At 41.7% G+C, this 26473-nt stretch overlaps 1 protein-coding gene across 2 annotated transcripts in view; it reads left to right on the plus strand.

The window, feature by feature from the left end:
* Nucleotides 1–4755: 4755 nt before the first annotated feature.
* The window catches only part of LOC125918018 (phenylalanine-4-hydroxylase-like), a 49081-nt gene continuing 27363 nt past the window's right edge, over nt 4756–26473 (plus strand). Inside the window, exons 1-2 of one of the 2 annotated variants that reach the window (XM_049624075.1) lie at nt 4756–4979; nt 11219–11326. In XM_049624075.1, coding sequence (XP_049480032.1) covers nt 4923–4979; nt 11219–11326 — 165 coding nt within the window. In that variant the 5' untranslated portion in view covers nt 4756–4922. The remainder of the gene's footprint in view (nt 4980–11218; nt 11327–26473) is intronic. The other variant, XM_049624076.1, reaches the window with a different exon arrangement.

The following is a 26473-nucleotide window of genomic DNA, read 5'->3' on the forward strand; positions in this document are numbered from 1 at the left end:
AAACTGGGGAGAAACAATTCAGTAGAAAACAGCACAAACACTAAAGAAGATCAGTCTTATGAATGCTGAGTCTTCACGGACAAACATCTGGCAAATGGGGAAAGACACAAATAAAATATGGAACTAGAAAGAGAGAATAAAGCAGACAATATAACTTTTAAAAACAAGGAAAGAATGTTATGAACAGGAATATGTCCGTTTTGTTGAGACCTTGATGGACTGAATTAATTTTGGAAAAATATAGAATGAGAAGAAATAGAAAGCATAACTAGGTCAATAATAGTTAAGTAAATTGAAATATAATCTACTACTTTTCCTGGCCCTTCAAATTTTAGATCCATTGTATTTATAAAAAATATTACCAAATTCTCAAGAAACAAATAATTTGCATCTTCTGTAGTTGTTCCCAAAATTATAAAAACAAGGAAATTTTTTTTTTACAACTCCTTGTGTAAGGCTACTGTAATCTTGATTTCAAAATAAAATAATGATGGAACAAGTAGTAAAATGGTTTATCTTAGTATGCAAGGAGAGCTTAACATCCAAAAGTTTTGCCAGTATAATTTTCCATCTTAATAGACTAGAAGGAAGCCATCGCGTAATTTTCTCAGTAGATGCAGAAAAGGCGCTTGCTAAGTTCAACACTTCGTGATGAAAACAAACAAACCTCAGCACACGAGGGACAGAGAGGATTTCATAAATTTAATGATGGTTCTGACACCAAAACCCTATAACACACATAATAGGAATGGAGAAACTTTGGCTGCATTCATAATAAGCTTTGGCTAGCATGTATGTCTGCTATTAATGCTATTATTTAACACAAGCATCCCCTGATGAAGCCAAATCAGAACCAAATTCAGAGCCAAATCAATAAAAATTTCAGCTGGAATATGGAAGAATAAATGTGCATAACAGATAAGTACACTTCAGGAAAAATAAGAGAAGAAGGGGGACTTGCCAACTTGATATTAAGATAAATTACCAAACCATACTGTGATATTAATAAATGCAGCAGGATAATGACACAAAAGGAGGCATAATAGAATAAACCAATGGAATAAAAATTAAATCTCAGAGACAGACTCAAATATAAATGGCAATTTGGAAAACTGTACATGTGGTACCAAAAGTCAAAGGGGTGTCTCTTATTATGCATTTCTGAGAAGGAGTCATTTCATCTCAGCTGAGAAAGTTCTGACATAAAAAGTCAATGAAGAAAAGTCTTTGTCCATGTTGTTGAAAAACTGACTCATGACATGAAGAGAGGAGAGACAGAAAAACAAAAACAAAAACAACTCTGAGTCAGTACTCTATCCCACCCACAAAGAGATACAGATAGATTAAAGATCCAAATGTGAAAGATAAAACCAGTGATGATGAAAGGAGAGAATATTTTTGTAACTTAGAGATGAGGAAGGACTTCTTAAACAAGACACTAAGAGTACAAACCACAAAAATTTTAAAAGATCAATCTTTATTACATCAGAATTATTTTTTTTCTCAAGGAAGAACACCAGTTGACGACTGATGGTGATAGATTAGTGACTGAGAAAGGCATATGGCTGACATCTAGACTATACAAGTTATGCCTGCAAGTCAACATGGAAAGACAGGAGTCCTAGTAGAAAAATAGGCAAAGGATATAATGAACTATTGACAGCATGGGAAATCTAAGTGGCATAAGTGTCTAAAGAGATATTCAAACTCAGTGGTCACAAGAGAAATGCAAAATAAAAACAGCAAAGGCATACTTTTTTCAAACTGACCAGATTGACAAAGAATCAGACATTTAGAAGATGCCAGGTACTGGGGATGCTCAGCAACAGGAACTATTTGGCCCTTTTGGTAGGGTTGTGGGCTAGTACAAGCCTTTCTAGTGGGCAATCTGGCAGTAGTTTGTGCAGTTAAGAATGCATGTTCCTTAAGATCTAGGATCCCACCCCTCTATCCAAGACAAATTCTCACACAGGTCTCTAAGGGGACAAGGAGGAAGGTGTTTCTTGCAGAATTGTTTGGGGTGGAGGAAAGTTAGAGACAGCCGAGGTGTCCATCACTGGGGAATGGAGAAATCAAATATGGTGGAGTAGTCCACACCAGTTAGGAAAGCAAAGAACTAGATGTACATTCACAGCATGGTTAGATCCTAAGGATATGGTCAAAGAAAAAGTTAGAAACTGTGAAATCTATAGTCCATCTATGTTCTATAGTAATACTATACCACAACATCACTCATATCCACGAAAAGTACATACAAGCACCAATATTTCCATACATTCTAAAAATCCAAGGCTAGGGGTGCCTGGCTGGGTGGCTCAGTTGGTTAAGCGTCAGACTTCGGCTCAGGTCATGATCTTGAAGTTTGTGGGTTCGCCCCCCGAAAGTTAGGCTCTGTGCTGACAGCTCAGAGCCTGGATCCTGCTTCAGATTCTGTGTCTCCCTCTCTCTCTGCTCCTCCCTCACCCACGCTCTGTCTCTTTCAAAAATAAATAAACATTAAAAAATTAAAAAAAATAAAAATCCAAGGCTAAGTGTTAAACACAAGGATGATACCTCCGGGGGAAGGGAGTAGAGGTAGGGAATGAAGATGAAAAAGAATGAATAAATTAAACAAGACAGGACCTTGTAGGTTTTGATTATGTGCCATGAATTCATAGATTATGATTAACTCAGCTCTCCGCATATGAGGTTAAATAAAAGAGATTGATAACCTGCAGTGGTTGGGAAATCTTCACCTTCCAAATCGGTGAAGGTCAGCTCTAAGTGTACCATATACACAACTTGCGACATGGTGGACCTTTCTGTGGCCATTCACAATATCTCAATGGTCTGCACACTGCATTCTTGGATGCTCCTTCTAGACCTGCATCGGGGTCCAAAGCAATTTTTTTTAGGACTCAGCATTACCCTTGTTATAAGAGCAACACATTATATTCCACACACATTTAACAAGAAGACAGCTGAAAAATCACCTACAAAATTTATATAACAACCATTGGGAGTTTTTATCTTAGTGCATAGAGAAATGTTCTCTTTTTTGCCAGAATAATATTTTTAAAAGAAGGCATTAGTGTTTTTCTCTGAAGTAACTGAAAATTAAGTGTGCTCTAAAACCCAGGTCTGGGGCATTTTTATGTGGGACTAGCTGTCATTGTTTGCTTTTATTTATGGCATGGCTGTTATATGGCAGTTGCCATCACATCCGTTGCTGTCCTTAGGATGCCAACAACATCAATGGATGAAATGATGCTTGTGACGCAGTCCTGGGGCTGAAGAAAACTCTTCATCTCATGTCTACCGTGCTAAAAAAATATTGACATTAGATAAAGGATAGATTCTCCTGAGGGTGGAAGTCAGGGTTTGCCCTTTCAGGTTCAACAACATTGATCTTCCAGTTTACCGTAGGAAATTCCAATCAGACACTCAAAGACTCCTTTTGGACCGAAGTCACATTTAATTATGTCTATATTCTTAGCAGCCAGTAGAAAGCCTGGCACGTCATAGAGGCTCAAGGAACCCTAAACAACAACCCTTAAAACCCCCATTTTGAAGACGAAGAAACTGAGGCATGGATTTGTCCAAAGCTACATAGCATGGCTAATCAGTGATGGAACCAGGAGTTAGTCCATTTGTTTTGGATCTCAAATAGGAGATTTTTTTTTTTTTTTTTTGGCAGATGTTTGATCATTCTGTCACAGCATGGTGGGATAGGAGGGGGTGGATCTCTAGCGACCTCTATTATTGGCTTGTTTTCTCTCCTGGGTAAATATTAGGCAGGCCCTCCAGGCCTTGATGCCCCTGATTTTTTCACATCTCTTCCGAACCTCTGACGTGGCTGTGTCCTCGTTATTTTGTTTTCCCGCTGGCAACGAATGCTTCATCTCAGATTCCTGCTCTGAAAATATGGGAGTGAATGACATCTTCCTGCTCATTTGAAGGAGTCCAGTCTCCAGTACCCACCAGCTCTGTCCTAGCCCGTCTCCTTGTTTTATATTCTTCAGAAGGCTTAGCTCTGCCTAAATTTATTTATTAACGTATTCTCTGTCTCGCTCACAGAAAGGCAGCTTGGCGGGGGAGGCAGGGGGGCCTCTGTTTCATTCACTGCTTCACCCTCAGTGCGGAGAATACCTTCCCACACACACTACAGGTGTTCGATGATTATTTGTGGTCACATACTTTTAAACAGGATCTTCCATTTATTGAGGGTTCAACTCTATGGCGAGAACTGTACTCAGTGCGTAATACGGTACCTCGTTCTCATTCTTACTCCTATTCTCACCGCATCCCGGCCAGGTGGCTCTCCCACTCTCCTTTGGGCGCTCCCGGCCCTTGCGTGAACAGCTCGAGGGCGTGCGAATGCATTTCTGAAGTCCCAGCACAGAAAGTCTTGCTTTCTGAAGTCCCAGCACAGAAAGATGGTTGGCTTAATGGTGAATAGAAAGGACCCCGCCCCCCACCAATATAAATCTAAATTAAGATCCTGGCTGTGCTCCTATGGGGAGCGGGGTTGGGGAAGAAAGGATTATTTTTTACAGGTTTTGTCATCAGGGGATCGCGGGGTTGTTCGCACTGCACAGAACCCGCTTCCCGTGCTCTTGCGTCCTGGAGGTGCCAACCTTGTCTCAACGCCAGCGCGGAGGCGGCCCCGCGCCCCACCGAGGGCCGGCAGCCAAGTCCTGCCTCCCCGCATCCGCCACACCCTCCCCTCTGGGCGGTCGGGCCAGGTGACCCGGAGCCCACTACGTCAGGACAACGCCCACCTGGGGCTTCACTGTGGCCGGTAAGTGGCAGGGGACATCCTTGCAATCTCTCCTCTCCTCCTAACGCCAGGTTAAAAACCTCAGGAGCAGCACTTGCTGTTTGCGAAACTGCCTGCCACCGACGCCCCGGAGTTAGACGCCTCACTCGCACGGGGAGCCAGCATGTCGGCTGTGGTCCTGGAAAACCGAGGTTTTGGCAGGAAACTCTCTGACGGACAGGTGAGCCGGGGCTGGCCTCAGGGAGGGAGGGACGTCTGGTCCCCGGTAGGAAAGGGTCTGAGGAATGTTGTTCTTTCCTACTCTCTTAAGCTCACGGAGAATTTGAAGAATGATGGAAATGTCCAGGAAGGCAACAGATAACACGTGTCCTCAAGGACCGTTCCCTAGGGAAGGACATCTGTCCTGTGTGGCTTTCAGGGAAAGAGCACTGCTTTAGGAGATGGGGATCTGGCTTCCAGAGCTGCCCCCAAGTAGCTGTGTGTCTTTTGACAAGTCACTGGCCCTCTCTGTTGCCTGCTTTCTCTTTCCTACAGTGAAGGGGCTGGTTCTCAATGATCCGGTATGGGAGATGGGATTCTTCTAGATCTGCTCTCCTGTGATGTTTATGTAGCGCTCTCAGCCAACTTTCAAAATGGCAACGTTGTAAGAAATTGTATTCTTTTTTTCACCTTTGGGAAAAAAGGAGGCATGAAGAAGTCTTGGACTTACTCAGACCTGGGGAAGGAGAAAAATTAAACAGAGAGGGAAATGAACAGGACTTAGCCTTGGACTTGGAATGTGAGAGAACCCTAAACGTGACTTGGGGATAATACTCAGGGTGCATTCTGTTCTTCGGGACCCGTTGCCTTTCTCTTGAGGTGAAAAATGGCAGCATACATTCTTGAATTGACTTATCACACTTGCAGACTCTGGGGTTCAGACGTAAAGCCCAGCCCTGGGAGATAACGTGAGCTTACAGACAGCTGTCATTTACAAGATCAATGAGACCCGTCTAGAGAACAGAAGCTGGAGGGGAGAGGATAGTTGATGTTTTAGCATAACTAGAGAGACCATAGAACTTTGGACTGACTTTTTTTTTTTTTGAGTCCAGTGAGAAAGACTTCCTTTGGAAAGGTAGCACTTGGGAGACAGTTTGTGTTGAGGAGGGACAGTGTGGTTGTCAGACGGATCACAGAATAGATTCTGGCCCGGTCATCATTCAGTCCTGGTGTTTCTGGCAGTGGGGCCCCTACAACCATGGGAGGAAGTTAGGGGCTATGATCTGGTTAGGGAGCCATGGGGGCTTAAAGCTTTCTTCATAGAACACTTAGAAGATTGAGAACCACAGATGATCGCTCTTGATGACTGGGGGGTAAAAAGTGAGAGTTTACAGCATGTCTTACCTTTGCATGGAAAGCAGGGTATTTAACTTTGCAAAGCTGCAGGTTTATTCATTTGAAAAATTAGGATAAAAATACCCATGTCCTAGGGTTAGGATGAGAATGAAATGAAATAGTGTCTGTCAAGCTTTTAGCACAGTTCCTGGAACACCGTGTCTAGCCAGAACCGACTGACGTGTTCCACAAACTGGGTATGGAACATTGGCAAGAGACACAGGCACTGAGTCAAGCACAGTGGTTGGTATGGCTACACCATGGAAGGATGCTGGACGTGGAGTCAGCGGACATGGGCTCTTGTCTTTGGTTTACTGAAGCTGTGTATCGGGGAAGTCGTCTAACTGGGGCAAAGAGGCTCAGTTTGGTATTTGTAAAACTGAGGGCGGGGGAGTTGGACCGGAATAGTCTCAAGCATTCCTTCCAGCTCTGAAAGTCTGCAAGAAAGACCTACTTTCTGCCCTCTCGAAGCTCCCGACCCAGATGAACAGCACGTGCTGGACGTAATGCTGACATAAGGCTGGAGAGCATGTGATGTGTCAAGTGCTCTACCCACGCCACAGGCACAACAACCCTGCAAGAGATGTTCGGCTCATTCATTCACCCAGTAGACCTATTGTGCACCTACTCTGTGCCAGGCGCAGTGGAATTTCTGCGCTAGTGAAACTTACATTCTAGTGGAGGACAAAAGTAATACGAAACTAACCAAATGAACAAATAATTTCGTGTAGGGGAAAGAGCTGTGAAGGAAAATAGAACAGGGCAGTGGAATACGGGATAAGAGGAACTCAGAAATCATAGCTCTGAATGGTGAAGCCAGTGTTCAAATGTAGATCACACTTCAACACCCTGGGCGCTCGCTGCCACACTTCTTCCTCCTGTAGAAACACGCTGGAATATGGGGTGTAGTGTGTCCATGGCAGGATGTCTGCATCCTTTTTTCTGGTTGTCTTACATTGTGCCTGTGTATACATATAATCACACTTGCAAATACAGGCCTCCTACCATGACACTAAGATTGCAGGTGCCCTTAGAATACCTTGCTAAAGAGTATTATTGTTTGCAATTTTGAAAAACGCTCTTTTCCAAGGAAAACGGAATGCATTTGTTAGATACAACCATAGGGAATATATTTCTGCTGTTAAACGTATTGCCCAATGATCAAAACTCTTTCCATCCTGGGCGCTAGTAAAGTTCATTTTCCCTGCACTATTTCTTCCTATCTGGTGTCTGAGCTACTTTTCTCTACCTTTGCCCATCCCGGGTCTACATGCGTTTCTAAGCCAACTCATACGCTTTTGGGAAACAAATAAGGCATGGATGATGAGCCAATACAAATATATTCTGGAAGAGACTTGCCCAAGGTCCCATGCTGGATCCACATAGTGATGCTGGAATCAGAATCTACCCAAGGCCACCTTATTTCACAAACTCCCTTGAGCTTCTTTTCATTTAAAGTCCCTCAAGTTTTGCAAAGGGAAGCTATATGTTGTCTCCCTCGGGTCTGTCACTGGGAGGCAGAATACGGATTTCGGAACTGTTGGACTCATGTTCAAATCCAGGCTCTGCCACCATTGGCGGGCTGTCCTTGGACAATCCACTTAAGCTGGCAGAGTCTGTGTCCTCCTTTGCAAAATAACATCACCCACCTCATGGGGCTATTGTGAAGACCAGATGAGCTACTACTTGTAGACTCTTATAACAGTACTAGCTGCTGGCAATGATGATGCTTATTAACTATAAAAATCACCAAGTATGGCTCCTGGCACATAGTGGGGGTTCATTCAATGCCACATCCTACTATTAATATTAATAACAATAAAGAGTAGTACCTTTCCATATGGAAAATGTGAATTTGCAGACATATTTGGGAAAAGTCATAATTAAAAAAATTGGGCTGTATATTTATCAGTGGTTTCAAAATCTTCCACGGTTAAGAATCATCTGGGACCTTTTGAAAATGCAGATTCTAAGATCCTACCCCACATACTCAGATGTGATGGGCTAGGGCAGGGCCCAGGAATCTGCATTTGAACAAAGACTCCCCAGGTAATTTTGGAATGGAGAAAAAAGGAACACTCATTGACAATCTGATCTAGAAAGTGAACCGGGGGAAAGAAGAAAGTGAAGGGGGCAGGTGTGGATTAGAATGGGCTGTCAGGAATGATATTGGATAACTGGTCTGCAAGACACAGAGGCCTTAATGTGGACATAATGCACATAGCAGAAGGAATTGTACAGAATGATACTTAGGAACCTGGGTTTTTGACCTGCTACCCACCACCTGTGTGACTTCAGAGGAGTCATACCTTTCTCTCTCTAGCCCATAGTTTCCCCATCTGCAAAATAAGGGGGTGGAACTAGATCAACTCTAAAGACAGGGCCAGCTCTGCCAGTCGAGTCCCACATGGACATCAGAAGCCAAATGGAACGCATAGGTCAAGGAGGGATTATTCACTTCAGCTGGGGAGGACAGAGGTCTTCCGACAGAAGTGAGACCCAAGAGGGCTTTAGAGGCAGACTTAGATATTTGAAAGGGGAGCGTGGAGACTGGGGTAGAGCATCTGTTCTAATGAGCTGAAAAGGCAAGAAGAAAGATGATTTGCTAGAGAGGCAGTTCCTGAGGGCGGCCTCGGGAGATAAGGTACCAAGGAACTCTTGAATATCAGAAAGAGGTATTTTCTCCTGCTGGCCTTTGGAGCCTTTGGGGAATTCTGAGTAGTAGAAGGACACAAGCAAAATTCTGTTAGAACCAGACTGATACAGATCACTAAGGCTGGATCACAGCGGTGGCAGTAGAACAAAAGAAGGACCTGACCCCAAGGGTCACTTCTAGAGGTCAGGTGGGACTTGGACATGTACAGGAGTGGGAAGGTGGTGGTGACAGAGTTCTGAGCCCAGGTGCCTTCAGGTCTGAATTGTCCCAGTTATGGGTGGCACCTGTTGAGATATATCTGGAATGTGTTATTTTCTTGGAGGCCAACAGAAGAGAACGTTGCCAAGTGAACCAGAAATGGAAATCTTTTGTCATTTCAAAGAAATCAGAAAAGACTAAGGACTCAGTGTTCTCTGGGAGGAAGAAGATGTATATCAGACACTCCTCTGCATGTCTGTGGCGGGGTTTAAAAGAGGGAGAGGCAGGATAGAGTCTTACAAGAAGCCGTGATTCATGGATGAATGCTGGGCTCAAATGGCGTGGGGTCTCACCCTGGCTCCATTGCTGACTGTATATCTCTGAGATTTCATTTTGTCATCAGTAAAAGCAGACACCTGCTGGATAATAAAACCTGCCTCCTAATGGTATCAAAATTAAATGAGATAATCCAAATCAAGTGCCTATTATAATGCCTGGGACATTACAGGCTCTTAATAAATGGTAGATTAACTCTACTGGAATTTTTTAAAAAGACAAAACAAATGTTTTTTAAGAAAGATAATATCATGGTCCATATAGGGATATATAACGGTTCAGTCTTACAGTTCATTTGAAGCCCTTTCTAATTACATCTGCTGATAATTTAGAGCCTGGGTTATTGACCTGCTACCCAACACCTGTGTGGCTTTAGAGGCATTACACCTTTCTCTCTCTGGCCCACAGTTTCCTCATCTGCAAAATAAGGGGGTGGTTGCCCCACCTCTGTGAGGCTCTGGGAAAATCTGAAATTTCTGAATGAAAAGAATTTCATCCTAAAGGTCATCAATATTCATGCAAGGGTTATTATGCCGTCACTGGTAGAGTCTGCCCAACACAGCCGTCTCATTGAGATGATGTAACATCCATCCCACCAATTTCATTAACTTGCTTATAAGAGAGTAATTGTTCTGCATGGTTTTTCCTTCATAGTTTGGGGTATGTGCTATTTATTTGTCGGTACACATGGAGCTTTGTATATTATTATTGCAAAACTTTATAATTTTTAAAGGTTTCAGCTAACCCTGAGACGCCAACCCTAATCCCACATTAGTTTGCTGACATGTGCATGTAGAAAGTGCTAGATCCTTGAGAAGCTTTGCTATATAGTTTAGGACATCCCTCTTCTGGTAGGTTATTTGTGTTTCTTTTATGCATTTTGTGACTTTTTCAGTAATTGGATATCATAGATCCCAACATACAGGACAACGCTTTCCTGAGCATAATGCTTCCCTGGGATCTTTGCCAAGGCTAAAGAGTCATTCTTGTGTATTTACAATATTTCCATCATTAAAAAAATTTTATTGTTATTTATTTTATTTTAGAGAGAGTGTGTGTGAGAACAGAGTATAGGGGCAGAGGGAGAGGGAGAGGGAGAGAGAGAGAGAGAGAGAGAGAGAATCCCAAGCAGGCTCTGTGTTCAGCACGGAGCCTGACATGGGGCTTAATCCCATGACCCTGGGATCATGACCTGAGTTGAAATCAAGAGTTGGACGCTCAACCAACTGATCCACCCAGGTGCCCCGTATTTCCATCATTTTTATATGTAAACTGTTTTATCTTTTTTTTTCATCATGTGAATATTGCTTTGACAGGGTTTATTATTAGCATGATTTTCCAGATAAGGAAACTAAAAAGGCCAAGCTATTGCCCAAAGTGTTTCAGTTGATAACTGGAAGACAGAGGGCTCCAACCGAGGTCTTTGGTCTCAACCACCCATTTTTAGAACTTTCCACACCGTATTTTTCAGTGTTTTTCTGGACACTTTTTGAATTGTATTATACTACCTCTAAGGCTCTTTGTGTTATGTGTCTATTAAGCCAAATATTGAGCTCCTGAAGGATGGGAATTGTTTTATTCATTTTTGTATCTCAGAGCCCTAGTAGTGCCTGGCACTTGGTAGATGCTCATTAAAAGGTACTGGGTCTATAGGGTGACTGGTGATATCAGTGAATAATGAGAGTTTTCTAAAAGTGAATCCTGATCTAGGAGCATCATTGTAAATATCACTCCCCTTGACTTACATATTTTCTACCAGAAATCATATACTTACTGTGTAGAATATATGTAACTCATCGCATTCCAAGCCTTAACTAGAAGAGAGGGTTTATGCCGGCCTCTTGCTTGCAGATTTCATAGGAAAACATTTTAACCAGGAGCACTTCATCTTGTAGGAAACAAGCTATATTGAAGACAATTCCAATCAAGATGGTGCCATATCACTGATCTTCTCACTCAAGGAAGAAGTTGGTGCCCTGGCCAAGGTCTTGCGCTTGTTTGAGGTAAGTATTCATTTCCGCCTTGGATAATGCAGAGCAGCCTTCTGTGTTATTTCCTAGTTGGATGCAGCGAAAAGAACATGGGATCTGGAATTGGAAGACTTGCTTTTCAGCTCAGGCGCTCACGTTAACCAACTATGAGACCTTAGTGAAGTCTTTCATTCTCCCTGGGCTTCAGTTTCTCCGTTCATAGTCAGAATCGTTCAGAATCACTGGTTGCACACACAGGAAGCTGGCCCTGATTTCAGACTTCTTTTACCGAGCTTTCCTTGAATGAATTACTATCTTCTCAGTGTTCCCAAAGCACTTTACTTTTAACCGCAGCACATATTTGCCTGGTTATGCATGCACATTTTCTGTCCGGGCCTGTTTCTTCAGGCAGGGAACCTTGGCTCAGCCATCTTATATCCTCTACAGACCAGTGTTATATATATTAAATGTTCAATTAAGAGTGAAATTAAATTTAAATACAAGCAAAGTCAATTAGGCTTTATTTTTTTCTTAAAATTTTTTTTTGCCCTGGATTTTAAGAAGGAATGTTTTTGAACCAATTAAACTTTTATCCCAGGTAAATTTTATTCTTTAATAAAATTATATCTGGTGACTGAATACATAAGTAAATGGGGTACAGACACATGTCCATGCAGAAGATTTCAAATAATCTAAATAGATATTCTGTACTTACAGAAGAAGAGTATATGCACTCTTTAAATGTGAGTGGCACAGTGTGACTTTCTTCCAAACCAGATGGGATGGAAAGGGTGTGGGAAGCCCAACAAACAGTAGCTCAGCCAGGTAATCAAGGTCAATACCAGCAATGATGAGTCATGTAGATCGTATGAACCTCTGATACGACATGATGAAAATGACACTTTACCTCTGTGGTCTTCCTCCCCTAAAATCATAACCCAGTCTAGCTATGAGAAAAACATCACACAACTCAGTTAAAGGACATCATACAAAATACCTGACCCATACTTCTCAAAACTGTCAAGGTCATCAAAAATAAGAAGTGTCTGAGGAATTGTCACAATCAAGGGGAGCCTAGAGGAATGTAACATCTAAATGTAATGTGGTGTCTGGAATGAGATCCTACTGCAGAAAAAAGGACATTAGATACAAACTAAAAAAATTCAAATACATTATGGTCTTTAGTTTATGAAAAGGCGTAAGTGTTGGGCGCCCGGGTGGCTCAGTTGGTTGAACGACCAACTTGGGCTCAGGTCATGATCTCATGGTTTGTGAGTTCGAGCCCTGCCTCAGGCTCTGTGCTGACAGCTCGGAGCCTGGAGGCTGCTTCGGATTCTGTGTCTCCCTCTCTCTCTCTGCCCCTCCCCCATTCATGCTCTGTCTCTCTCTCTCAGAAATAAATAAATGTAAAAAAAAAATTTTTTTTAAAGAAAATGCATAAGTGTTAATGCATTAACTCTGACACATTCCACACTAACACAAGATGCTAATAATAGGGGGGTCTGGGTACAGAGTGTGTGGAAATTTTTCATACTATCCTTTCAATTTTTCTATAAATCTAAAATCTACCTAAAAAGTAGGGTCTATTTTTAAAAATACTGAACTTGGCTATCCAAAGGAGGCAGGGGTGGGCTGGGGAGGGGAAGGTCTGCCTGAGTGAGAGCAAGAAATGAGAAAGAACAGAGAAGAGAGACTGAGTACTTTCTGAATGACAAACTGTTCACGAGAAAGAATGTATCTGTAAAATGCTCCTATGCAACATTTTAGCCTTTGTATTATATAGTTAATCAGCATTTTCCCCTTGAGAGGTCAGGCCTTAATCAGTTAATAAATTAAATAATAGCAAATTAACAGGATGTTTTCAACCTAATTAATAAACCACAAGTAACTAAATTACCAGGACTAGATAAAATACACCCAAAGGGTGTGTGTGTGTGTGTGTGTGTGTGTACTCTGGGTGAACTTTTTAAAGCATTATCCCAAGTCTCAACTTCCATGGTCAGTAAGTGGTATTATTCTACACATTCACAGAGGAGGAAACAGAGGTCTCTCTATCAGTGATTGGTGAAGGGTTTTTGTTGCTGTTATTGTTAGTGTGTGTTGATTTTTTTTCCCAAATATATTTCAGAAGCTGCTCTAGACATTGTATAGGCCAGCATGCCTTCTACCCTTCTAAACAGCCTGGCAAAACGCACGGTTAAGTTAGAATCATTCAAAGTGTTGAGGGAAGATAGAAAGTCAAATTCTAGTGTCCGTGGAACCACAGTATGTGACAAACCAGACACGGAGCGGGCGGGATTTGGGTCCCATTCAATTTGGTGGAGGAGGTATTACTCCATTTTATGCATGGAGGAGCTGAGGTTCTGAGAGGCTAATTTGTTCAAGATCACGCAGCTAATGTGTAGTGATGATGGGAGACGGGATCCCGGTTTTCAAAGCCGTGAGCTTTCCCTAGAGCCCCACACCTCTGCCAAATACAGCTGTCCCTGCCATCTGAATACCTCTGGAGGGTTTTTTTAATGCAGATATCCTGGCGCCATCTATGGGGACAGGGATGCTTTCCTATTCTTTGGGGAAAGGGATCTGTCACCAAGTATTCTTTTTTTTTTTTTTTTTTAATGTTTCTTATTTATTTTTGAGAGACAGTGAGAAAGCTCAAGCTGGGGAGGGGCAGAGAGAGGGGCCGGGGACAGAAGATCTGAAGCAGGCTCTGTGCTCATAGCAGAGAGCCCGATGTGGGGCTGGAACTCATGAACCTCGAGATCATGACCTGAGAGGAAGTTGGGCCCTTAACTGACTGAGTCACCCAGGCGCCCCACCAAGTATTCTTTCTTTCTTTCAAATTGAGCCATGTATCAAAGTGCAAAAAAAAAAAAAAAAAAAAGAAAGAAAAAAAAAATTAAATAAAAAAAAAATAAATAACTATCCATATTGCCCTCATCTGTGTCAACCACTGTTAAAATTTTTCCAAGTTCATTTTCATTTTTTCATGTTTGATTATGGTTTCAAAAATTACAAATTAACATACTGTTTCTTAAAAAAAGAAATACAATGTTAAAGATACTGCTGTAGTCCTTTCTGATTTCTCCTCAATCCCGTCACGCTGCAAACTTCCTGGCCAAGGCAGCATGAAAATGAGTTTAGTATACTTCTTCCCATATTTCAGTCCTTTAAAAAATGATATTGATACTAACAGCTACTCCCCTGTGCACACGGTTTTGCAGCCTCTTTGGGTCAGGTGAGTAGAGCCGTCAAAAGCATGGACTCTGGAGAGACAGAGCTGTGACTCTGGGAAAGTCGCTTGACATGTCTGTGCTTTGGTTCCTCATAATAATGATAGTATCTGCTTGAAATAGTAGATCTGAGTATCAAACAACTTAATGCATGTAAAACCCTCAGAGTAGATACACATTAAGTGTCCGAGAAGAATTGCTACATATATTTTTTCTGAATGCAGTGTTTTCGAGATTTATACAAATTAAGTTAAAAACTTCTGAAGAGTTGTTCTTAAAATGCACGGACCATATTTTATTTATCCAGACCCTGATTTTTTACATCTATGGTGTTTCCTATTTTCTGAAGTCACAGACAATTCTGCAGTACTTTGTTCTCTTTCTTTTGTATGCAATGTGCAAATATTTCTCGAGGGTAGATAGCAAGAATTTTGATTGCTGGTCCTAGGTCATGGACATTTTTAGTTTTAAAAGAAACTACTAAGTCGTTCTCCAAATGTTCTTTAACAATTTATGCTCCCATTAGTTCACTGTGGGAATACTTACACTTCTAAAGTTATTCACGTATTATTGCTTTTTAATCATGGACAATATAATGGGTGGGATGTGGTGATTTATTTTTTAATTGTTTTTTTAATGTTTATTTATTTTTGAGAGAGAGAGAGACACAGAGTGTGAGTGGGGGAGGGGAGGAAAGAGAGGGAGACACAGAATCTGAAGCAGGCTCTAGGCTCTGAGCTGTCAGCACAGAGCCTGACGTGGGGCTCCAACTCACGAACGAGCCGTGAGATCACGACCTGAGCCAAAGTCGGGACGCTTAACTGACTGAGCCACCCAGGCACCCCGGGATGCGGTAATTTATTGTTTTAATTTTCGTTTCTCTGATTATGAATGAAATGATGGGGTGTCTTCATATTACATGACATTGGATTTTATTCTTTTGTAAATTGTGACATGTCCATTCAGGTTTTAATCTTTTTCTGCTACAAATTTATCTTTTTCTTACCAATTTCTTGACATTTTATATAATCTGAATACCATTGTTTGTGACAAATATTTTCTCCCTGTCTCTTTATGTTACTTGGGTTTATCATATTATTTGTCATACTGAACTTTCAAGTTCTACTGTGATTAATATTTTCAGTCATTTCCTTTATGAGTTTTGGATTTGTTTGTTTGTCTGTTTGTTCTTGAGTTTTCCTTAAATTCCACTGGTGACTCTGATGCCCAATCAGGAATGAGAACTACTGCTCTAAGCTGTTGCCGGGGAAGGAGTTCCTGCTGTCACTAGGGACTGTACCCTCTACTTTCCATGAAATAAATCATATTTAGCACTCAGAATATTTTAATATTTTCCATAAATTAAATAACTTAGTGGAGGTGAGTGATACCATACTCATTATAGAGACAAAGAAACTAAAGTTCAGGGGGCTCAATAGCTCGTCTCAGGTGAACACATAATGTGATAGAACCTCAGAAATTGACTAGGATTCTAAAATGCCAGGCTTATCATTTTTATCAGAGTACAGTCAGTTGTTTATGAGAAAGCAGAACAACTTAGCCTTTATCTTGCGTGTGTTCTTTTCAAGACAACGGTCTTTGAGCTGGGAACGCTGGAATAAAGTATTGAAAACCAAGAGAAACATGGCTGGGCTTTAGTATTTCAGGATCTGGGTCCATGGTGAAGTCACTTTATCCTATCATCCATCTGACACTTACAAATAGGTGGATTAGGGAACTTCCCGGGGCCAAGACTTTATGAGGATTCAAGGGATCACTCATTTGCCTTTAGATGAGATCCTATCTTTGGTTCTAAATAGCATACTAGCTACATGTTGTGATATAAGGCGTATAAGGAGCAGCAGTTTTGCCCTGTGCAATTTAGATCCCAGATATCACTGACTTTGGCAGATAATTTAACATATGTGCCTGTGTTTATTCATCTATAAAGTGGGGCTAATGATCTATACCTCCAGGGGGCTATGAGATTTTACATGGTACATAAAATGTGTGATACAAGTTGAGCTTGCAGAAGATGCTCATACAATGTCTTTTCCTTTATCCCTTCCACATGTGATCTATGAACCCTATTAGAAATCTTGGAAAAGATATAATGATGGGGAGGCTGTTAGAAGACTAGAGGGAGTCCGAAGCCTTGATGTTTAATTTTTCTTTCCAAAACAAAGTGAAAAACCTAGAACGAATGACTTAATATAGCCTGTGAGCATTCACAGGCAAATGGCAATGAGTTGGGGCAGGGCCATTAAAGAAAGGCAGAGTAGCTTGGTAGAGCAGAGAGATTGTGGTGGCCAGAGAGTGTTTGTGTATTTATATCTCTCATCATATCTTTGTGAATGAGGCGTACGAGCAAGCATTAGGTGAAAATACAGACAAACCCCCTAAAGTGTGGCATTGACACTGAACCTCTGGACCATGTATAATGAAACCAAAGGTAATAAAAAAGAAAAGCCAAGGAAGGAATCTAAACTACACCTTATGCAGCGTTTCCTAAACAATAGTCTATCACATTCTACACATTAGTAGGTGTTTTATTAGAAAAGAGTTCTGAGAGGGGCTATGTCTGGAAAATTCTACATTTAGATTTTGGAAATCCATTGTACACGTAAACATATTAAAGGCTCTGAGAAGCCCTGCAGAGAGGAAATTTATCCAATGTTATGTTGCTTGGTATTTCCCAAATGTATTTGGCCAGGAGGTATTGTTCAAGAAAGGCCTATTAACATTTTTGCAGGCATGAGCGTTCCACTAAGCTTATGCTGTTTCAGAGTTATGAGCTCCAGACCATCAGTTGTAACCTAAGTTTGGGGCCCTGAGGAGTAGAACAGGACTGGGTCAAGTGTACTGTTGGGAACCAAACTGAGTTCAACACCCTGTTGCACCACCTGTGAGCTGGATGGCCTTGAAAAAGTTATTTATCCCTTGGTAGCTTTGTTTCCTTATTTTTATTTATCTATTTTTAAACACAAGCTGTTTGTTTTAAGTTTCTTTATTTATTTTGAGAGAGAGAGGGAAGGACAGAGAGAGAGAGAGAGAGAGGGAGAGAGAATCCCAATCAGGCTCCATGCTGACAGTGCACAGCCTGACATAGGGCTTCATCTGACCAACTGAGAGATCATGACCTGAGCCGAAATCAAGAGTTGCACATGTAACCGACTGAGCCACCTAGGTGTCCCTTCTGTATATCCTGTTTCCTTATTTTTCAAATAAAGGAAATACTAAGCCTGTATTAGAGGGTTGCTGTGAGACAGGGATTAACACATGTAAAATATTTGTCACAGTGTCAGACACAGGGTAAGAGCTCTATTACCTGTCATTCTATGCACCACATTTTTAGAGTGCCTAGAACTTCAGGAACTCTTAAATTCTTAGCAATATGAAAAGGAGTTAAAGGATTAGAATTGTTTGCCTTGAAGAGGGAAGATGGGGCAATGAAATCTCTTTTTTTCCTCCCAAATATTCGAAGGACCATTATGGAAGAAAAACCCTGCTTACTTTCCATTACTTCAGACGTAAAAGGGCAAGGTGTCGCAATTACAAGAAGCATATTTTAAATCAAGTAAAGGCAATATCTCTGTGGTAGAAGAGTGCTAGAAGGCACTAGTTTCGAGCATTACTACTATGAAAACAGGCAGCAAAAGGCAGGGCAGAGTCAAAGCAGACATTATGGTGCAAACAAACCTACTTTCCCTTAATAGAGACAAAGGATACAAATCTCTCCAGCTCCCCCAAGACTGGCAGTAGAAGAAGAACATTCCATATGGGAGAATCACCTGTACCCTGTGAATCCTTCACTGCAGTTCCGTCCATGTTTAATGAGTGGGACCATCCTTTGACACCTTGTAGCAGAGATACATCGGGGACTTTTAACTAAACCTTAATACGTGCTCAGAGTAATAAATGAAAGACTAACAGTCATGGGAGCCTAGCCCGTCTTACCCCCCCACCCTGGCCTGACTCCATATGGTGAAAACTTTCTTAACCCCCGAGCTACCAGGAGCACACACGGACATCCCAGCCCCTCAAACAAGAAATGAGATCTGCAGAGTGAGCGCAGATTTGTCCCTGCATCGCCAGGCTTCATTCCTTGCCCAAGAGCCTGTTCTTTTCCTCAGGTGCTTAGCACCAAAGTCACCATTCCATTAAGATGTCACCGGGCAGTGGACGTGTGTCCTTGTAAACCTCAGCCAGGGACTACATCAGAATGTAACACAATCAGTTTGGTATTTATCATAAAGATACAGAAGAACTGTGTTTACGTATGTTGTCTGGGTGGTGAGACAGGGAAGCAGATGTTCTAGTAATTGGGGTCCAGCATCCCCTGTCCCCAGTTGTTTTAACTTTCAATTCTTTATGCATTTATTTAAGCATTTTCTGTAGCTCTCTATATTTTTAGCCTCTGCTGGCTCATGTCTGTGCCTTCTTAGAAAAATAGTCTCCTGAGAGTCTTTGCTGCAAGTGGCTTAGTAATGGGCTATAAAATTAGATGCCAGCTCCCTGGGGAAGCTGCAAAGAGGTCTCCCTCCACCAGTCAGCATTCCACTAATCACCTTACCTGAGATCCTCTAGGGAAAAGAGCAAGCAAATGCATGGGTATACAGAGTGCTGAAGTTCATGGGTATGCTCAATTAGCATCATTTAGTTGATGGAGACACAGAGGTTCTGACTAAGCAAGCTGCGCAAGGCTAGACGCTTAGAGCCAAAAGTGCCTCAGAGTTCACCCTCTGTATTCACAGTAGCCTGGGCTTTTGGAAACAAATGGAAAGGGCCAGTCAGTGTTTGTCACGTTCCCGTCCTATGCTCTGCCTCTGCCCAGCTGACGCATGTCTTTTCCCCATCGGATATTCAGTGAGCTCATCCCCCCTCATTTACGTGTTCAATTAATATTTTTTGAGTATCTACCATTGTCAGACCCTATATGGGTGCTGGAGAGCCTGGGGTGAATCAGATAGTCATTCTCTGACTCTACAGTAATTAGAGAAGCTCAGGGCTCCGTGAAACAGAGTCAGCCAGGGAAGGCTTCTTGCAGATGGAATGCTCAAGCTGAAGCTTGAAAGCGGTGACCAGGGGAGAGGAAAGGGGAAGTTCATTCTAGAACAAAGAAACAAATGGCTTGACGTGAGTGAACAAACAAGTGGTCAGGTCACAGAATCCTGAAATCCTTTCTATCTCGCCACCTCAGCATTCCTGGGGACAGAGGCTGGGTTGCAGAGGGGACATCTAAGCAGATATTCAATGTTTACTACTCTAAAGTTTGGACTTTAAGGTCGGGCCTGTGACCCCTGGGGCCTGGTGAGCGGGGCAGGATCTAGAATGACCCACAAGGGTTGCCTTAACCCCTCTGGGCTTAGGTCCGGAGCAGTCGTGAGCAGTACAGCGTTTCCTGGAACACTGCTTCTTTCATCAAAATAAGAAGAGCTTTGAGTTTCACCAGAAGAAAAAAAGTTCTTACAGCCAGGATGACTTTCAGAATTTTCTTTAAAACCCCTAGTACAGATAATGATGTAAAGAACACCCATGGGGGCGCCTGGGTGGCTCAGTTGGTTAAGCGTCTGACTTCGGCTCAGGTCATGATCTCACAGTTTGTGAGTTTGAGCCCCGCATCGGGCTCTGTGCTGACAGCTCGGAGCCTGGAGCCTGCTTGGATTCTGTGTCTCCCTCTCTCTCTGACCCTCCCCCCGTTCATGCTCTGTCTCTGTCTCAAAAATAAATAAAAATTAAAAAAAAAAAAAAAAAGAACACCCATGTAACTCCTTGGTTAAGAAATGAAACCTTGCAAAGGGATCACTTCTATAGTTCGTTACTAGAGAAGTTTCTCTGAATGTGTAGAAATGAAACATGGCATAAATGACTGAAGCCCCTGGGGACCCTTCCCCATGAACTTCCTCTTCACGTGTAGCTGTTAATCTGAATTTGATGTTCCTCCCACTTATCTTTTTATGCTTTGCTGTATAGAGCCACCCATTAATGATCTACGGCATAGTTTTGCAGACTTTGACTCTTCATAAAATTGGAATCATATTACAGCTCTCTTTTTGCAGTTTTCTTTCCCGATGACAGAGGCGAGCATTGTTTTTGAGGTTTGTCCGTGATGTCCTGGCTCATTCATTTCCTCCTCTGTATGTTCACTGGGTGACTATACTTTACCTCTCCTGTTGGTGGGATATTTAGGTCATGATCGTTGTTTACCCCAGGAATGGTGCCACACTAAACTTTTTGTGCAGCCAGATGACTGTATTGACTAGAAGAGCGTCTAATTGAAAATCAGTGCTGTTTTCAGTTGTTAATAGTTTAGAGTTGGACGTATTGGAGAATTAGCAACACAGAGCTTACGTTTTGAACTTTTATTATGAAGTTTATTATGAAGTGAAAATTTGAAGCGTGCCATGACCCCCTGATGGCACGTGAGTTTGGATTGCTCTTCAGTAGCTTGGACTGAAACAGGACACAGGGGCTTTTAGATCTTATGACTCTGGTGGCAAGAAAAGGGGTACAAAGAGGAACACACAGACAAAAAGGCTCTTTTCTCCAAAGCCTCGAAAAGAGCCTGGATTGAGCTGCTTCCCCAGTTATCCCCAGGCTGGGGTCTTCCCTGAGTTGGATTCAACCCCAATAAGTGGAGGGGAGGGTGGAGAAGAAATAATCTGACAAAGGGGGAAGGCTGAGGAAGAAAAGGTTCAGAGATCACAACAGAGACACTTCCAGAGGAGGCAAGAGTGTGTCCCAAAAGATGGTCTCCAGGGTGTGAATCCTGCTTGAACCCATCCGAGAACGCTCTTCCAGAGCAGAGCGGGGAACAATCTGGAGCTCGCTCCAAGATTTAACTGTGCTGCCCGTACTTTCCTGAATGTTTTTGGTTTCCTGTTCACCCCAGTGGGTTTAATTTCTAGATTCTTGGTCAACCAAGGCCGTTCCTGGCCCCCTCACAAGAGGAGATCAGTAAAATATATAAGCAGCCTCGCCCGCGTCTCCATGAGACCTCTTCTCTAATCTTTTAACTGTCGTTTCTTACCCCAAATAGTGTAGCGGCCTCCAGACTGCTTCTGCCTTTGCCTCATATGGTCTATTCTTAAAACAGCTGCCAGAGCGGCCCCTTTTGAAACGTGAGTCAAAGACCGTATCTTCTCTGCCTGATTACCTTCCATAGCTTCTTAATATCACTCTGCGTGAAAAGCTCAGTTCAGGTAATGGCCGATAGGTCACGCTCGGTTACTGCTCTGCCTCAGTCCTGTTGCCCGACCTCTTGCTCATTCTGCTCCAGTCATGCCAGCCTGCTTGGGGTTCCTCAGTCATGTTGTACACTGTCTTGCCCCAGGACCCTTGCACTTGCTGTTCCCTCATGGCTTGCTCTCTCATTGACTTCAGGTCTGTGCTTAAATGTCACTTGTTTATTTTTTGAGAACTTCCTGACCACACCGTTTCAAATAGCACCTTCATGGCACCCCTGGGATATCCGATCCCTCTTTCTGGCTCTGTTTTTCTCCATTCCATCTGAAGACTGTAAATTCTACTTATTTCTCATAGTTACTGTTTGTCTCCTGCTTTGAGAATATAAGCTCCAGAAAGGCAGGGATTTTTCCCTCTCTGTTCACTGTTGTATCCCAGTACCTGGAACAGCGTTCGGCACATGGAAGGTGCTTCATTAAATAAGTGCTCGAAAGCTACTGTCTGTTTACTTGAAACCAATGATTTGGGGGCATTCTTTGTGAACATCTTTGATGTTGCCCCCAGAAATCTCTGAATAGGCCAGAACATAACTTCATTTAAGTTTATTCTAAGGCAACAGCACGGAGTTAGTCCAAAAGATCTTCCTTTTCCAACCTAGTACCATCTGAAAATACCCTCAGCTTTTCCTTCTCCTTTTTGAAACATGCTCTCAGGAAAGGACCTGAGAAAAATTTAAGGTAAAGCAAATATTAAAGGGTAAAATAACTCATAAAACATAGTGTGTTTTGCCTCCCAGGAAAGTGTGTTTATCCATACCAAATTGAGAGAGGCAGAGTATGTTAAGTCCTTAGTGGGTCTCCAGCAGCAAAGCCAAAATCATATGAGGTGAATTTCCCTTTTTTGTTACTGAGATGCCATGTAATATGATTAGTTTTACTTTAAACACAAGCAAACAGAAGTTTAGAATGACCAACTAATGTATTCAAAGGTGGTGAGCAGCTGAACCAGACCTTGAGCTAAGATTGGCTCCAAAGCCCACACTCTCTTCACTATACCATTCTCCTTTTCTTGAGGAATGAAATTAAGATGCAAAGGATGGGCCCTAAGCCTGAAAAGATCCAGAAGGATAGATCCATTTTGCACCATTGTGAATTCTGTATCTGTAATTTTATTCACCAGTTGACCAAACCCCCTTTAGAAAGGTTTTCCTCAAGGGCGGGAACAGAAAGGGATTTCTGGCCAATCCCGATTGAAATAGGCTCTTCATTTCTATTTACTTTTCTCTGAGTCCTCAATCTCTGCTCAAGAGACCTGATTAATTAAGGTGTTACACGGCTGTCTTTTATGCATAAATTAGCTATTGGACAAATTATGAAATTGTCTTCGAAATATTTAACTCTAAACCTTTCTTGCCTCTATCCAGATGTCCATGTGGAGTAACAGGCAGGGTTCTTTGTCCCTCACCCAAAGATGTGGTGATGTTAGATGGGTCGATTTGTAAACCTACACAGACCCCTTGTTTAAAAATAAAAATTCATTTACTAAATGGTAATTATGATCATAATCAGGTTTAGAGGTTCGTTTCTAAAGCCTCTCTTAGCAACCAAAATTAATGGTATCTAAGGATCCACACTGATAAGCTGGAAAAACTCCAATAAGGAAATTGCATGCCAAACTTGAGAGTTAATTATTAACAAATTGATTCAAAAGGGAGAGAAATGGTTTAGAGAATTTGGCTGAGTGTTCTTAGCCAAAAACTTCACTCGCATTTTAAAAGATATATTTTTCTTTTCATTATGTGCATAATATTATTTTTAAATTATTTTTTAATTTTTTTAGAGCAAGACCAAAGGAGTGCAAGTGGGGGGAGAGGGGCAGAGGGAGAGAGAGAAAGAGAGAGAGAGAGAGAGGGGGAGAGAGAGAGGGAGAGGGAGAGAGAGAGGGAGAGGGAGAGGGGGAGGGAGAGAGACGGAGAGAGATAGCAAGAAGGAGAGAGGGAGAGGGAGGGTGAGGGAGTGGGAGGGAGAGAGAGGGAGAGAGAGGGGAGAGGGAGAGGGAGGGAGAGAGAGGGAGAAAGGGAGAGGGAGGGAGAGGGAGGGAGAGGAAGAGGGAGAGAGAGAGAGAGAGAGAGAGAGAGAGAGAGAGAGAGAGAGAATGCCAACAGGCTCTGTGCTGGGCTTAATTCCATGACCCTGGGATCATGACCTGAGCTGAAATCAAGAATCAGACCTTCTAGGTCCATCCATGTTATTGCAAATGGCCAGATTTTTTCTTTATTTTTTATGACTGAGTAACATTCCTATATATATTCCTACACACACACATATACATATACATATACACACATGCACACACACCCTATCTTCTTTAGCCATTCACCCATTGATGGACACAGGTTGTTGGCATATCTTGGCTCTTGTAAATAACACTACAATGAACATATGTGTGCATATATCTTTTCAAATTGATGTTTTTTTTTTTCCAGATAAATACCTAGAGGTGGAATTGCTAGACTGTGTGGTAGTTCTATTTTTAATTTTTTGAGGAAACTCCATACTGTTTTCCATAGTGGTTGTACCAGTTTTCTTTCCCACCAATGCTATACAAGGGTTCTCTTTTCTCCACATCCTTGCCAACACTTACTTCTTATCTTTTTGATAATAGCCAATCTGACTGGTGTGAGGTGATACTTCATGGTTGTTTTGATTTGCATTCTCTTGAGGATTAACGCTGTTCAGCATCTTTTCATGTACCTGTTGGCCAACTGTATGTCTTCTTTGGAAACAGGTCCTTTCAAGTCCTCTGCTCATTTTTTAATTAGGGTGTTTGCTTTTTGACATTAAGTTGTGTAAGTTCTTTATATATTTTGGATATTAATCCCTTATTGGATATACGATTTGCAAATATCTCCTCCTATTCAGTTGCTTTTTTGTTTGGTTTCCTTTGCTATGCAAAAGCTTTCCAGTTTGACACAGTCCCATTTGTTTATTTTAGCTTTTGTTGAACTTGCCTTGAGGAGGCTGGTCCAAAAAATATTGCTAAGACCAAGGTCAAAGAGCTTACTGTCTATGTTTTCTTCTAGGAGATTTATGGTTTCAGATCCTACATTCAAGTCTTTAATCTATTTTGAATTTATTTTTGTGTATGGTGTAAGATAGTGGCCCAGTTTCATTCTTTTGCATGTGACTGTCCAGTTTTTCCCAGAACCATTTATGGAAGAGATTGTCCTTTCCCCCATTGTCTTCCTCCATATTCTTTCTCCATTGTCATAGATGAATTACTATATATCCATGGGTTTGTTTCTGGGCTCTCTGTTCTATTTCAGTGATCTGTGTGTCTATTTTTGTACCAGTACCATACTGTTTTGATTGCTACAGCTTTGTAGTGTAGTTTAAAATCAAGAAATATAATAGTTCCAGTTTTGTTCTTCTTTCTCAATTGCCCTGGCTACTTAGGGTGTTTTGTGGGTCCATACAAATTTTAGGATTTGTTGTTCTAGTTCTGTGAAGAATGACACTGGTATTTTGATGGGGATTTCATTTATTTAACCTGTTGATTGCTTTGGGTAGTGTGGACATTTTAACAATATTAATTCTTCCAATTCATGAATACAGTATAGCTCTCCATTTCTTTGATCAGTTTCTTTTATCAATGTCTTATAGTTTTCAGAGTACAGGTCTTTCACATCCTTGGTTAAATTTATTCCTAAGTATTTTATTCTGCTTGATGCAATTGTAAATGGGATTGTTTTCTTAATTTCTCTTCCTGACAGCTCATTATTAGCATATGGAAACTCAACTGATTTCTGAATGTTAATTTTATATTCCATAATTTTACTGAATATATTTATTTGTTCCAGTTGTTTCTGGGTGGAATCTTTAGAGTTTTCTTCATGTTGCATTATGTCATCTGAAAATGGTGATAGTTTTACTTCTTCATTTCCAATTTAGATGCCTTTTATTTATTTTTCTTGCCTAATTGCTTGGCTAGGACTTCCATGTTTTGTTTTGTTCCAGATCTTACAGGAGAAGCTTTCAATTTTTCACTGTTGAGTAAGATGTTGGCCATATATGGGCTTTATTATGTGGAGTTATGTTCCTTCTGTACCCTACTTTGTTGAGAGTTCTTATGATAAATGGATATTGTATATTGTCATATGCTTTTTCTATGTCTATTGAGATGATTGCATGGTTTTATCCTTTGTTTTGTTAATGTGTTAATGGTGTACCATGCTGATTGACTTGTGATTGTTACTTGCTTTTCAATGGTTGCATAATCTCCACGGAGTGATTCCACTGCAATTCACCTAATCATTCTCCCATAGCAGGAGTTTAGTTAGCTTATGGATTTTGGTGAAAATTTCCCCCATATGTTAGATCTCCAGAATTATAAAAACTGAGTCATGGCTATTGCGAAAGTGAGAGACTTCTCTCTGGAAGTGCTTTTGCTGAGGGTAGAGTGTGGGTGTTGAACATTAACAGCCTATAGTCTGTCTGCCAGCCCTCCCAGCCCCTTTTCCACCTCCCACCCCTTCCTACCCCTCCCACCCCTGCTGTACTCTTGTAAATAAGCATGCCAGAGGTGTGTCCACTCTCAGTTCTTGGCTTTGATGTATTCTCTGGTCTACACAAGGCAGGAATTGGTTATCTCTTCTTTTAAACTTTCAACTTAGGCAAATACTAGATGAAACTTATCCCTTTTCTTTCTTTCTGAGCCAAGAGGATGACGTTGCTCTTTGCTTTGTTTAGGAAGTCACCTCTGT

This window comes from Panthera uncia, unplaced genomic scaffold, assembly GCF_023721935.1.
Source record: "Panthera uncia isolate 11264 unplaced genomic scaffold, Puncia_PCG_1.0 HiC_scaffold_379, whole genome shotgun sequence".
Classification (NCBI taxonomy): Eukaryota; Metazoa; Chordata; class Mammalia; order Carnivora; family Felidae; genus Panthera; species Panthera uncia.